Source organism: Lissotriton helveticus, chromosome 2_1 (genome assembly GCF_964261635.1).
Source record: "Lissotriton helveticus chromosome 2_1, aLisHel1.1, whole genome shotgun sequence".
Taxonomy (NCBI): Eukaryota; Metazoa; Chordata; class Amphibia; order Caudata; family Salamandridae; genus Lissotriton; species Lissotriton helveticus.
In genome coordinates, this window is record NC_136059.1 from 718,012,245 (window position 1) to 718,028,214 (window position 15,970).

The 15,970-nt window shown below is 47.4% G+C and overlaps 1 protein-coding gene across 1 annotated transcript in view; it reads right to left on the bottom strand.

Moving 5' to 3' along the window:
- Positions 1-15,970, bottom strand: part of CHD1 (chromodomain helicase DNA binding protein 1) — a 1,592,763-nt gene that overhangs the window by 1,260,266 nt on the left and 316,527 nt on the right. Inside the window, exon 13 of the mRNA XM_078675438.1 lies at positions 14,740-14,829. Coding sequence (XP_078531564.1) covers positions 14,740-14,829 — 90 coding nt within the window. The remainder of the gene's footprint in view (positions 1-14,739; positions 14,830-15,970) is intronic.

Below are 15,970 nucleotides of genomic sequence, written 5' to 3' on the forward strand. Positions count from 1 at the left end.
GGAAAGGGCATTGAGGGGACAGGCTGGGAGAGGGCAGGCTGGAAGTGGACAGGGAGGGGACAGGCTGGGAGAGGGCAGGCCGGGAGTGGGCAGGCCGCGAGAGGGCAGGCCGCGAGAGGGCAGGCCGCGAGAGGGCAGGCCGCGAGAGGGCAGGCCGCGAGAGGGCAGGCCGCGAGAGGGCAGGCCGCGAGAGGGCAGGCCGCGAGAGGGCAGGCCGGGAAGCAGAGAGGGTCTTACCTGAGAAGTCTGCCAGCGCGGAGCTCTCCGGGGCGCAGAGCAGCAGCAGGGCCCAGCAGAGCAGGGCGGGCGAGCCCCAAGCCTCTGGTGGTGGTGCTAGTGCTGCTGCTGGACACGACTTTTACGTAGCTGCTGCTTTGTGTTAAGAGTAATTGTAATAATCTTGTAACTTAATTACGTAATTTGTAAACCCATAAATAGTTTACCCGTGACAAACGAGCAGAGTGGGCGATGCAAGTAAAATGTTAAAAGAGTCGGTGGCCGAGCAAACACTGAGAAGGGAGATGGCGGAAGGGAAAAGAAGTTTGTTAGTCACTTCCCGCAATATTAGCTGACCATGGACGGCACAAGAGGCCTCTGGGGACAGGGGGCTGCTGGGGGTCCTCGTTTTGCTGGCGCAGGACGGTGGGGTCAGGCATGGGCTGGTGGGGGGTGCCTGCTGGGCGACCTAAGGGCGGGTGGGGAGGGAGGAATGCGATGAAATGCAAGGCCTTGTGGCCTGAGTTGCGGTGCTGTCTGAGGGCAAGAGGTCTCGTGCCACACTCGGGCAAGGGGGCATCGCGTAGTTGACAATGGAGTGGATCCACTCCCGGACTTGACCCGATGCGGGAGGGGGGGGCTCGTAATTAAGGGGTAACAAAGGTTTCGGAAAGTGAAGGGACGAGGCGGTGTCTTGTGGGACAGTGGCGTGCGGCAGGATGGTGCGGGGGCGCCGCGGAGCTCAGCACAACATCAATAGGAGCAGAGGGGAGGGGGCGATGACAAGGAGATCAGGCGCGAAGCAGGGGATAGGCGGGCACATGGCCTGGAAGGCCAGGGGAGGGGTGGTCTTTTATGGGACGGGCAGGTTGGGTTGCGATGGGGATGGACATGCGAGAGATTCATGCGGATGCATTGGGTGCTGTTTATACAAGTTGGTAACAGCATTAGAAGAAGAGAGTGATGTCAACGCGTAACTATGACTCCCTCACAATGAGTACGTCCTGAGCAGGCACTGTTACTGTACTTTCAGTGTACCCCCGCTCACCTTCCCGGCACACTGTGCCCCTGATGTATTCAGAAAGAAGCTGGAACTTAAGATACAACAGCCCCCCTCCCACCCGGGCATGTACCCCTCCGTATGACTTGTTCTGTGGGTAGTGCAGCCCTCTTTCTCTCTCCTCACCAGTACTTGACGATGGCGGTGACCTGGAGCGGGTTGGGCTGCTCAGGGTACAGGCGGCGGCACTCCCCGTAGATGGCCTGCAGGCCGGGGGGTACCAGCGGGTTGAAAGGTAACGAAGGGGTCCCAGCAGCGGGGCTGGACCGCAACTCGGCCATGCCTACGCCCAGGTCCTTGTCTATTCTGCGTTACAACTACATCGCCGCTTATGAACTTCCAGGCGCCTCCTGAACACTTAGAAAAACTTCACTCGCTTCCCAGCCGGGCTGGAGGATCACTGTAGCCGCTTGTTGCTCCTGTGCCGAGCGACCAGTTCTAGCTCTCCGATTGGATAAGAAGTTGCCAATCAAAGGCGTCGTTAGGCGGAGCTTCACCACGGCTTCCCAAATCCGTGCCCGGAGGCAGGGGCAGACGTACTTTGCATTTTACTGTGCGACACCGACGTCTAACTACGTCATAGAAATAAAAACAGGACATAAGTAAACACAAAAAAGGGACCTGAAAGAAACCACTAAAATCATCCACAAGCGTTAATAGATAATCTTTTAACTACATGCATGATTGGTTAGCAGTCATTTTCCAGGATGTTAAAATGTGAATATGAATTTCGCTTTCTAGCTAATATTGTTCTAACGAGTACACCTGAATACATCAGTCATGTACATATTTCGAGTAATATTTTGTAATAAAAAACGCAGCATAGTACACGGTTCTTCTGAAAAACACGTTTATTTAAATTCTGACAACAGACTAACTCGGGGTGATGGTTTTAAGCAGAATAACTACCATTCCGGGGTGGCCTCTGTGTTTTACAGGACGAGCGGGCAGTGGCGTGCCTGATCAGATAAATGTTAAGTGCTAAAGTTCTGCAGATGGCAACGTGAGTCACCGCGTAGCATTCACATTGGCGGGAGGGGGGCGGGAGAGGACACGAACGGCGGGAGAGGACACGGACGGCGGGAGAGGGGCGGGAGAGGACACGGACGGCGGGAGGGGGGCGGGAGAGGACACGAACGGCGGGAGGGGACACGGACGGCGGGAGGGAGGCGGGAAACGTGCACAGGACAGCGAGGGGGGGGCGGGGAGGCACACGGAGGGGGGCGGGAATGGACAGCGCATCTGAAATCACTTTCAGTGAAAGGGGAGGGAACGGGAAAAAACGAAACTCCGCCCAGGGAAAAAATCTCGGGAACGCCCCCGAATCTGGTCCGGCCTTGACGGACAGATCCGGCACCCAATGGCTAGCCTCCATTTATGGAGCTAGCCAATGAGAGCCGGGGGACGTTCCCGAAGTCCTTATTGTAAACAAAGGATTTCACTTGCGCCGAAAAGCTGCGCAGAGCGCAGCCTTCGGCAGGCGAAACCCAAAAATTGCATATATCTCATTGAATGTCCGTGCTCTCTCAGATACATTGGAATGAGCGGTCAAAACATGGATAATTGAACATCGGAGCAATATCCAATGCGAGAAAAACACTACTAAAATGAGCGCGCATTTCATCAAACACCACCACACCCCAGATGATACGAGTTAGACCGTTTTGGAAACAAACACCTCATGGCAAAAAGGAAACTCGGAGATGGAGCAACACTAGATTTTCCATCTTTCCACATAGACAAATGGCGTGAACGATAATATTCCATGGCATGAATTGAACCAGTAAACACTCACTTCTGCCATTAATATATATATATATATATATATATATATATATATATATATATATATATATATATATATATATATATATATATATATATATATATATATATATACCATATGGGAGGTTCACAGTATGCTATTACATAACATACATACAATACATAATGACCCCGTCACCTCCTGGGTTTGTCCCCCTTACCAACAAGACCTGGATATTTACCATAATGGACATCGTTAGTTATGGTGCTTTGTGGGTTACTGAATATTGTTATAGTTTTTACTTCTTCTAACCCATTAGCTTTCTGTAGTTTTCTACTTTTTCCACACATTACTTTTGCCCGTTTCCACATTTGCAAATGATTTCAACTATTCCAAGAGCGATTTTCAATTAGGATCTGATCCTTAGATTGGGGCTTACTTACCCAACATGGTCACCAAGTTGACCTTACACATACACACTACCGCATGTAAAGTTCTGTCAGTTACTAGGACCCACACACTTCTTCACAGAAACCATCTCGCTATCCAAGCGTCTCCAAACATCTTGGGGGAGGGTAGGTCTTGCGGCTCGGACACGGACCACACTAAGTAAGTGCGCAGTAGTGTGGGCTGCTTCACTACGAGTCTCAGGACTGGGGGATTTACCATACTTAACATGTAGACTGTGTGATTCTGCCCCCCACCCTGGCGTGTAGGTGCGTTCTTATGCTTATGGCATACACCTTGACATAGCTTAAGCTCCACTGCTACCGATATTTATCATGAGGTACGTACCTCCACGAGTATACATACGCTTACGCTCAAATGCTACAGAGATTTACTATGGGACCCACAGTCCGTTTACTTATGCATCACTGCTACTAAGATTTACTATGAGGGCCACAAGAGTCCTATTAGCGTTGAGCATCATTAAGAACAGTACAAACATGTTTAAAGGCGTGCTGGCATCATAGTTCCATGCCGCCATCAGTTGGCATATGGTAAAGTGATTGGTATGCACTCGGGGTCCACAACACCTTAGCAAATATGTGGTTTTACTAGTTTCTGTTTCACTACCGACACAGTTGGAAATCATGCCCATTAAGTGCTTTTCACTACCATATAACACACATCTTTGTGGCTGCGAATCGTAGTAATTGGGGGTCTTTGTTATTCTAACTCTTACAGTACAAGTCTGAGAATGTTTGTTTAGAACAATGTCTTAAGCCCTCTGAGCAAAAACACACCCACTCCTAGAGTGTGCTTCTGTGGACCCCGAGTTCAAATAACGGGGGTTGTCGTTGACCATTACAAACTCACTTGTCCAAATTATTTCAGTGTATGTTTTAAGACTTGGCCTTGGTCGCCTTTTTCTTTCCCTTCTATCAAGGTGTCCTGCAGTTTTTCCGGGACCCTCCAGCACCTGGGCGTGTTTTTATGCTGCACCACGTATGTCTGATGGAGAACGTACCACTTGAATATGTCTGATGATCAAACTGCACCTTTTAACACACTGATTTGTGAGCCGTAGGCATGATTAGATTGTGCCTTCCTGTGTTGCTGAGTTTCAAAAGAGTGCCTGCTTAGTGGTTTGTTTTAGGGAACTCTTGTATCACTTACTAGTCTGGAAGGCGTACACCATTACTTCTGAGTGCATTTAACAATGAACAATTGAATTTGCGTTGTGGATATAGGCTACCTATTTTTAATCCTGTTGCATGCGCTTTTCCACCTCTTGTCTCTCTCCCTCCCTTAGGTGGAATTGTTGGGCTGTAACCATTAAGGTGCAGTATCGTACATATTGAGTGACCATCCTTTATTACAAAGGAGGTCTCATTCCCTCAGAGGGCGCTAAACCACTATTTTTGATCTTGATGAAATGCCGACTGACCCTTTGGGCAATCAAGACATGAAATATGTAAACCTCACTTTGCTGATAGCTATCTAGGTGCATTGTGACCGTACAATAGCACCACAGTTTTACTTAGTCCTGATACCCTTACCATTAAAAAATGGCTTTACGGGCACCATAGTCTATTTTAGAGACACTTTTCACTTCATACACTTGCGCACAGCCCCCTCTCATGCATTCGCTTAAAAGGCGCATTCGATCAAAAGATCTCCAACTAAGAGCCCCCAGGCCTGTCAGGCACTGCAGCACCGGCCAGACGAGAAGTGCCAAATGATGAAGCATGGCACTTAAACAGGGTGTCTGGGCATTTAAGTTCTGAGCTTTTGGTCTCCAAGCGACAGTATTACTAGTCTTGTCCTTTCACCACTTTATGACCACTGGGCCTATGAGCAACTACTCTTACTTTGAAGGTTGATTAGTTTACCTCTGGGAGGAGCATAGACATAGGACCTCTGTAAATATTAAGCTCCTCTTCCCACTTTGATACAATAGTTCTTCACCTAGGCACATTGAATAGCCTCTGAGGTTCCAGTATTTGTAGGAAAATCGCTTGCCTGATATCAAAAGCACCAAGGATTGTGCTGTGGCAGGATTATCCTTGAATATTCCTACTTCTGAATCAGCCTTTGTCCTAATAGCTGTGAGCCTATGAAGGGCATGTTCATTACAGATGCATGCACCTCACCTGAAAACCCAGTTGATCGCATCGAGGTGTACCTCTTAAGTGCGACAATAGTGCCAATACCTCTACCGATGAAGTCTGTAATGTCCAAACCAGCTTAGAGCACATACCTGCCTGCATCGTGACTATCCTCTATAGTTTGGGTATTGATGCCCTCAGGTCCTCCAAACAGAACGCAAGAGGTTGCTAGCCATGTTCCAAGGGGGCATAGTGTGTATCTGCCCAGAAGGCAAACAGCATCAATAGTTTTAGACTGGCGTAACAAAAGAACACAATACTTACCTTTAGTAACACACTTTCTGGCAGATAGTCTAAATATGAAATGCGTTACTTACCTGTAACTGCAGTTATCCAGTATTGGTATCTTTCATAGATTCACATGCCTGAATCATTCCCCGTCGTCGGGGTGGGAGTCCCCGGTACATAAAAAGAGTAATGTCATATAGACATATACTTAGTAATAGGCCAGAGGCCTCTCATTAGTAACATATCCATGTCCTTTTGTAAAAAGGGACTAAACTTTGGCCAAGAGCCAATCAGATATCACCACCCTCTAGACCCTTCCTGGAAGGAGCCCTAGTCCCACAGATTTTCTTAAGCACAGTGCTAAGTAGTACCTACTGAGAGAACTAAGGTGAGCCCTTCCAGGGGAGGCGGGTGGGTTGCATGTGAATCTATGAAAGATACCAATACTGGATAACTGCAGTTACAGGTAAGTAACGCATTTCTTATCCAGTATTATAGGTATCTTTCATAGATTCACATGCCTGAATCAGAGTAGAAAGCAATAACCAGCACATTTCTTATAGTACAACATGCAAAATCACTTGATAATAGAATATCAACCGTGAAATACAGCAAGTACCCAAATACTTTAAAATAGAGAAATGTGCAAGAAGGTAAAAGGATGGAGGGATGAAAGGAAGAAGGCTCACCTCTAGTGAAATAGATGGCGGAGCACCGCTTGACCCACCGCTGCATCCTTCGTCAGTTCCGAATCCAAGCAGTAGTGCTTGATGAACGTATGAGGTGTCTTCCATGTCGCCGCTCTGCATATGTCGATGATGGGTACTCCAGCGAAGAGCGCCATAGAGGTGGAGACCGCTCTAGTGGAGTGGGCCCGGACTTTAGAATGCAGAGGATGTCCTGCCTGCTGGTGGCAGAAAGTAATGGCTGCCGAGATGCACCTTGAGATGGACTGCTTCGTTAGTGGAAGACCTTTGCTAGGCCTGCTAAAGGCAATGAATAGTTGGTTGGATTTCCGAAATTGTTCTGTTCTATGGATGTAGAACTTCAGACATCTCTTTAGGTCTAAGGAATGGAGAGACCTTTCTGCTGCGGTGCTTGGATTTGGGAAGAAGGACCGCAGAACTATAGGTTCATTCAGATGAAAGTTGGATGGAACCTTTGGTATGAATTTAGGATTAGTTCTTAAGATAACTCTGTCCTGCTTGCACTGCAAGAAAGGGTCTTGAATGGAGAAGGCTTGGAGCTCGCTCACTCACTCTCCTTGCTGAAGTGAGCGCTAGCAAGAGAGCCGCTTTCCATGACGGATATTTGATGTCGGCTTTGTGTATTGGCTCAAAGGGATGTTTCATTAACTGAGCCAGTACGATGTTGAGCTGCCAGGTAGGTGGTAAAGCCCTCACTGGAGGGAAGGTCCTGAACAATCCTTTCAGAAACTGCTTGATCAGTCTATTGGACCAGCGAGAAGCACCAGACGAAGAACGCCTATACCGAGATATAGCCGCCAGGTGAACTTTTATGGAGGCGTGGGCCAACCCCGAGTTAGCTAGATGAAGCAGATAAGGCAGAAGCTGTGCCGGCGAAGACTCGAATGGATGTATCCTGTTCGTCTTACACCATATACAGAATCTTTTCCACTTCAGGGAATACGTCTTGTTGGTACTGTCGGCCCGGGCCAAGACTACCCTGCATTCTTGAGGAATGTCTACGTTCTGGAACTCTCTGTACTCAGGAGCCAAGCCGATAATTTGAGAGATGCTGGATCCGGATGTTGGACTTGCCCGTGGTTCATAGACAGGAGAGTGGGGCTTGGCCTGAATGGTATTGGCGGTTCCAGCGACCGGAGGAGAAGTTCTGTAAACCAGTGTTGGCGTGACCACGCTGGGGCTATCAGGATTAGGGTGCAACGCTCCGCCTTCATTTTCCTGAGAACCCTGGGAATCAGGGGAAATGGAGGAAATGCGTAAGCAAAGTCGTTGCACCATGCGATGGAAAATGCATTATTCCAGAGAGACCCCTTCTGGGGATGCTAGCTTGCGTAGTAATGGCATTTTGCGTTGAGTTGTGTCGCAAATAGGTCCAGGTGAGGCTTGCCCCAACGGGAGAATACGGTGTTGAGGAGATGTTGATCCAGCTCCCACTCGTGGCAGATGGAGCGTTGCCTGCTTAGAGAGTCCGCCAGGTATTGTCTGCCCCTGGAACGTACTCTCCCGTAAAGAAATGTTGTTTTGAAGTAGCCACTTCCAAATACGTTGAGATTCTTGCGATCCGGGGCAGGAATGCTCTTAGTGCCAGGTAGACAGCCCTCAATTGGAGAAGGTTGATGTGCAGCTGTTTTTCTGTCCGAGACCATAGCCCGTTGATCTGGAGTTCCTGCAGAAACGCACCCCATCCCTCCAGTGAAGCATCTGTGGTGATCACATGTGGTGAGATTGGTAGTAGGAATGGAAGGCCCTGGTCCAGATTTTGAGGTTGAAGCCACCAGTCTAGGGCCTGCACCATGAATGGAGGGATCTGGATTAGATATTCGAAAGATCCTGTACACTGGATCCACTGAGTGGATAGTGCCTCCTGCAGCGGCCGCATACGAAGACGGCAGTGTGGGATCAACAGGATGTTGGTAGACATCATCCCCAATAATGACTTGTAGAGGCACACCGTGATGGTCTTCTTAGCCTGAATCCGGGCTGCCAGAGATCTGAGTTTGAATTGACGTTCCTGTGAAGGAAAGGCTCTTTCCTGATCCGTATCCAGGACTGCCCCCAAGAAAGTGAGGCGTTGGGAAGGCCGAAGTACAGACTTTTCTTGGTTGAGAGTGAGTCCCAGAGTTGTAGACAGGCGTCTGAGGACCTGCTCACGCCTGCGAAAGTAGGTGCCTTGACGAGCCAGTCGTCCAAGTATGGGAAGACTTGGTGATGGTATTGGCGAAGATATGCTACCACCGGAGATAGGCATTTTGTAAAAATGCGAGGAGCCGATTTCAGTCCGAAGGGCAGCACCCGGAATTGGTAGTGTCTGCCCGCCACTGCAAACCTGAGGAATTGTCTGTGGTTCTTGTGGATTGGTATGTGGAAATAGGCGTCTTGTAGGTCTAAAGACACCATGAAGTCTTTTGAATCGAGGAGCTGCAGCACCTCCTGGATGAACACCATACGAAACGACTGTTTCTTGAGGTATCAGTTGAGGTCTCGTAAGTCCAAAATAGGTCTCAATTTTTTCTCCTTTTTCCGTATTATGAAGAATCGGGAACAGAATCGTTTGCCCTTCTGATCCGGAGGTACTTTTTCTATAGCTCTTTTGTGGAGCATTATAGAAATTTCCTTTTGTAGGAGATGTAGATTCTTGTGGATCATAGGATGTGGAGGATTCGAAGAAGGAGTTTCCACAAACTCCAAAGAATGTCCGAACTGGACTAGCTGAAGGACCCAGCGATCCGTTGTAATTTGCTGCCAATTGTGGAGGAAAGATGAGATCTTTCCTCCAACTGCGTAAGGTGGAGAAGAAATGGAGGCCTGCGGTAGAAAGAGGTCATTGCCTTCTGGCTGTGTCTTTCTTCCCTCCACGTCCACGAAAGGAAGATTTATTGAATGGTGACTGATTTTGCTGCTGTTGCCTTTGTTGGTACTGGGGTTTGTACTGCTGGTTTGAGTTGTACGATGATTTGTACCCCTGATAGCTACCTCTTGCAGGTTGTCCTCTTCCTCTGGAGCCCCGAAAGGAAGTATTTCTGAACTGGAGAGTACCTAGGGCTTTCGCGGTATCAGTATCTTTTTTGATACCTTGCAGCATGTCGTCTATGTCTTTCCCAAACAGCAGCTGGCCATCAAACGGCATGTCCAATATCTTGGCCTGCACTTCCGGTCGGAAAGATGTGGCCTTAAGCCATCCTTGGCGCCTTAGGACCGCAGCCCCTGCCAATTGTCTGAATCCTGTGGAGGCGATTTCCATCGCCACGTCGATCATCTCCGAGGCTGAACGTTCGCCCTCAAGGAGAATCTTTTTTGCTTCCTCTTTTTGGTCTTCTGGGATAGTACCCAAATATGGAGCAATATCCGCCCACATTTGGCGGTTGTAGCACCCTAACAGGGTTAAGGAGTTAGCCGCTCGTACAGTGAGGGCCGACATGGAGGAAAACCTCTTGCCAATATTATCCAGTTTACGACCCTCCGTATCCGGTGGCGCAGTCAAACCCGCCGACTGATTATTAGATTTACGCTGCGCCGCCTGGGTAATGACAGAGTCTGGTTTTGTGTGACCTGTAAGGCATGCAGGAGCTGTGGCAGGAGCCTTATACTTTTTGTCGAGCCTGGGTAGAACAGGAGGCAAAGATGAAGGATTCTTCATTATTTTCACTCCCTGATCCCAAATATACTCCATCATGGGAATGGATCTCACAGCCTTCTGAAATGGCTCTTTAAAGTCATACAGGAAGCAATCCTGAGGTTGCGTGATCATTTGGATCTTGAATCTTGAAGCAGCTCTTTCCAAGATGTTATGGAACCCTCCAATGTCTTCCGGAGGCGAGTCTGCCTGTGCTTGGTCAGGGGAAGCCTTACTTAATTATTCCATTCATCGTCCTCCAGTTCTCCTTCTTCTTGCTGTTCCTCCTCGTCTTGTGCTCCTTCTCCCTCTTCCTCATCAGAAGACGGTATATGAGCAGTGTCCGGTTGAATGACCAGCGGAGGCGGCCTAGGGCGAGGTGGAGGGGTAGGTGCCACAAGTGGCGTTTGCGGCCCTTCTGGAGGAGGCGGATTGAAGGAAACCACTGTTTATAATCCGCAATGAGAAATTGTAAATCCGTCACTATGGATGCTGGAAGACACACCATAGGTTGTGATGGTGGAGGAGGAATAGATTGATATTCCTCCTGGAAATCCATTCCCTCCTGGTCCAAGTTTTCACACTCAGAACTTTCATGGATTTTAATGTTAAGTTCTGATGGGTTGGTAGCTGTCGGAAACAGTGAGCCATCATCAGAATCCTCCGTGTCCAACAAATGAGCCGGTGGCAGTGGCTGGACTCTACTTGGTGACGTCAATTCTGCCATCAAAGTACGCTTGGTTATCCTGAAGTGTGTGCAAGAGTACTTCAATGAAGGGGAACCTGTAGTTGGCGAGCCCGTCGACGGTGTGGTCGTCGACGGGGGAACGTCGACAGCTATAGCAGGCGTCGACGGCGGCATCCTCGTCGACGATGGAACTGTCGACGGCAGCGTCGTCGACGGAGTTTTGTTCGTCGACGGCAGCGTCGACGCAGGAGACGTCGTCGATGGTTCCGTCGACGGCTTCGTTCTCGCCGACGCTAGTGTCGACGAGATGGTCTCGTCGACGGCTTCTTCGTCGACGATAGAACCGTCGACGGAGGCTTCACTGTCATCGGCGAAGATTTCGTCGACGATGAAGAAGGTTTCGTCGATGGGGCTTTAGTCGTCGTCGATGATTTTTGTTTCGTCGACGAGGAAGCGATCATCGACGGGGGCTTCGTCGTCGATTTGTTAATAATTATTACAGATTGAATGGACCTACCCGTCGACGACGAGGCTGAAGTGGTCGACGTTGAGGAGAATGACGATGCCATCGAAGCGGAGATAGTTGTCGTTGACGTTGTTACAGCCACCACTGAAGATGTCATGAGAGGCTTTTTGAAGGCAGCGTCCTGAAGAGAAACCTTCTCAGCCATGGCCTTTGAACGAACCTCTGAAGACTTGGGCGTCTTCTTTTGAGGTGGCTCCAAAGATGGTCCTGGGGATGACGTTCTAGGCCTTTTGGGAGAGGAATGAGTACTTTTGATGGAATACTCACTCTCCCCTGAAGAGACTACCTGGTCCTTGTCCTTAATTCTCTGGAGCCAGAGCAGCAGGCGTCCCTCTCTGTCCTTCAGAGTTTTGATCGAAAAAGTGCGGCAGACCTTGCAATCCTTTGCAGAGTGGTCAGGGTAGAGACAGTACAGGCAGTCCTCATGTCAGTCATCAACATAAAGCCTCTTTTTCCCACAAGAGGCACAGGATCTAAATAATCCTTTTTTAGGAGTGTCAGCCATGTTCCACTGAAGAACTCCTCACAGAGAACAAATTCTCAGAGAAAAAATTGAAAAAGGTAAAGAATACCAGAAAAACTGAGCAGAGCTCAGAGGAGACTCCCTTAGCACGACATGCGGTAGAAAATCTGAGGGACTAGGGCTCCTTCCAGGAAGGTTCTAGAGGGTGGTGATATCCGATTGGCTCTTGGCCAAAGTTTAGTCCTTTTTACAAAAGGACATGGATATGTTACTAATGAGAGGCCTCTGGCCTATTACTAAGTATATGTCTATATGACATTACTCTTTTTATGTACCGGGGACTCCCACCCCGACGACGGGGAATGATTCAGGCATGTGAATCTATGAAAGATACCTATAATACTGGATAAGTGCATATTCCTTACCTAGTGTACATTTCCAAGGAGTGAGACTGGATCCATAAAAGTTTTAAGCAGTACTCAGCAGAAACTTTTAAAGCAGTACCAATGCACACCGGTAGGTGGTGTCTTTCGGCTCCACAGCAACATTGTTCTGATCCGCAAATTGATGCACGAAACCGTATATGGGTGCCACTCGTACATTCGCACATCAATTGCTTTCCAGGCTCTCCGTCAGCACCCCAGACGCAGAACCGAACAACAAACTGGCTTTGACCACTGTGTAGGACTCTAAACTTGAGACCTTTTGGGGAAAAAGAACCTAGTTCACATAACAGGGAGAATGGAATGGTCGACATGGAATCTGTGTTTGGAAATAGTAACCACCTGAAAAAGTTACAGGAGTTAATTAACCTTTACTTCTGATAGATTGTTCTAACCACAGATATCTCACCTTTTGAACAGATGACATATGGGTACTTCCTAGGTAGTGTGACTCAAATACTGCTGGACCAAGCAGGTAAAATGCCCATCAATATGGTCTTGGCTGTCCAGACTGTAGTAATGTGTAAACACATGGCATGATGCGCGAGGCCTGATAAATATCTAAAACCAGCACTGTGTGCCCTAACGCAGTTAAAGCAGTCTTCGCGTAGGAGGAATGATCCCGCAAAACTTTGCAGGGGTTGCTTCTTGGCCAATGCATAGCAAATTTTAATTCAGATCGTCAAATTAGAGATGATCCTTTAATGTAATGCCTTTCCCCTTTGCTTCAGCGAATCCCACAATAGCTGATCGTCGCACGATGTTCCCTTGTACGATCAATCTAAAAGCTAAGAGCCCATTTAGGATATGTAGAAAGCTGGCTCTGTATAAATATACCAAACTAAGGTATAGGGTGCACAGAGTCCAGTGGATCCCCAAAGGCTTACAGAGGTAAAAGTAGATAATAGCTCACTTTATATATTTGTGGTAGTGTGGAAGAACAGGTGGGCTTTATCAGTGGGTAGTGTTGAGCATTTATTGTACACAATCCGGCAAGAAATGATGTCACACACTCAAAGCCTGAACATAGTCGAGCCTGGTGGTGCGAAAGGAACTTGCACATGTGAGTGGCATCTATAAGCAGTTTTGCGTGCCATTTCTGGAACGGAATAAAGTTGGCGTGGAGCCAAATGATGCCACCTACCGGTGTGCAGGGGAACTGCTTTATAAGTTTCAGATTCAGTTAAAAGCCTGGAGAATGTTCAAAAGGTGAGGAATCAACTGGATTGAAAAATCTAGCAAAACATTTTTCTGGAAGCATTGATTCTTTTTAATTCTTTATCCGGAGTGCTAGTCAGAAAGTAATTGAGATTAACCTCACTCCTCAAAGCTTGAACACAGTTGACCCACAAGGTGCCACTATGTAATCTAATATCTCAATGCCATACTTAAATATAACATCACTGGGCATACCCATCCATCACTTCTTTGTATACTTTAGTGTGTCCACCTAAGTGGGAAGGATATACCCAGACATGGGTCCCATGCACACTGCCACTGGAACCAACAGGCTTTGAGTCCTAAATCATAAATGGGGTGAAACCGGTCAGGTTGGTTGTGTTCCAATTCAGAGAGGACCTGGTCCGGCAGTTCGAGCTGGACTGTTCCTATTGGAGCAGGGTGAAAACTGATTCACGGGTGGCTGGGTCTAAACTGAGGTGGCATGGTGTGCAAAAAAACAATGGACTGGGATGGGGCCCAGAGTAATTACATGTAGCTGAGATTAATTCAAGCATACCATCCATCACTTTTTTGTACACTTTAATACATCCAGATAGTAACAGATACAAATCTTATTTTATGGGGTGTGTGGCTACTACCGCCATGTACTTAACACAGTCTTCAGACTGAATATAGACTTTCTAACTCAAAGTTTGTTGCCTACCTAGAACCTTAGGAATTTCTGACGTTTAACTGCAACTCAAATGTGGAAATAGGCATCATGAAGGTTTCTGCAAGCATCCAGTCTTCTTGATTTAATTGTGGGAATAATGTGATTTAAGGCCAGTATTGTGAATGTTACTTTCTTTATCCATTTTTTGACTTTTTTTTAGGATTGAGAATTGATCAGTACGCCTGTTTGGGTCCTTTTGTTTGAACCAGAATGTAACAAGAACACATTCCCTTGTCTTTATGACAGGACCTCATTCATAGCTTGCTTCTATGGACTTGAATATTCATTCTTTGCAGAAATCAGAGGTAATCCCAGCACTGAGAAATATGGTACTCAATGAGAACCATGGCCATGTTATTTTTCTAATAATGATTTCCATCAGAAAGAATAACAGGATTGTGAGAGGTCATATGAACTATGCATTTGCCTGTTTCTAGGAAAAGCTTATACCAGACGGAAGAGAGATAAATGAATAGTAGTCCAAATATTAAGCACATTACATTTTTGGTGTCATTGTTACGTACCTTATCCTTCAACAAAATTTCATACGTTGTTAAAATTATATTGAATTTTAAGCGCCTGGTTTGCATATGCATCCATTCATGGGTTCTGATCTATGAAACAAAGAATTAAATATATAAGAGGGATTTAGTAAAAACATGCATTAACAGTTTATAGATGCGAATACTTTACAAATACTGCATTTAGTGTATGGTGAATCTTTTGTTATCTAGGTCTGAGATATCACATATTGCAAACCTCTGAAGCAAACAGTAGAAGATGTACGAAATCAGAACTACAGGTTGTTAAAATACCAATGATTGGTGCACAACTCAAATTAATTCCTTGACCATGATTTGGGGAAAAACGGACTAGTCTTTCTACAATCATCATATGAAAATTGCTGAATCTGGGGAAACATCATAATCTGTGTGACATTAACAACCTTTGCATATGAACCAAGACATCCTTCTCCATCTAAGTTACACTAGCAAAAATACCAGGTGGCCCTTAACTGATCATTTCTTCAGCAGAAAAAAAAGCATACCTACCAGTGACTTTAGTGCTATTCATATTACTTTTCTAGAACACTGCCAACCGACACATTTCTTTCTTAGCTTAACAAAAGGGTTGAATGAATGCTGGAAAGACAGTCAGAGAGGCAATGTAATAGGCATTTAGCTTTGGAGCCGATTTGAATCTGCATACATATTTAAACTTTAACTTCAAGCTATGTTTCTGGGGGGAAATGCCAAGGTGGAGATCTGGACGGATGTGCAGAGAAGGAGGGCTGCGTGCTTCGCCTGTCCAACAACACTCTAGCTCATTAGAGGTCCATCCTGATGTCCAGACTCGGTCCCCCTATCTCCTGCTTGAGTGGTGGTGCCATGATTACAATGGCGAGGTGAGGCACCTCTCCATGAAGGCAATGCCATCATTTGCAGTGCTAGACCTGTGGCCTGCACTATCCCTGCTGGTCTGGGCTGGCAAACAAGGAGCTTGGTCTTTCCTACAGGGCCTGGGAGTGAAGACGAGGGCTGAGAGCGGGCCACGAGCAGCAACGGCGCCATATCCTCTGCTGCAGATAGAGCCCAGTTGGAGATCTCCGCCGTTCAGACGGGACCACCCCTACAGAGGCCCGGCTGGCAGTGATGCACATGAGCCTGCACTGGGCCCAACTGCCCGACACTAGCCAAAGCCGGGAGCTGTGACCCAGCACAAAGGGGGTGACCCGAACGAAGACCAGGGGCATTG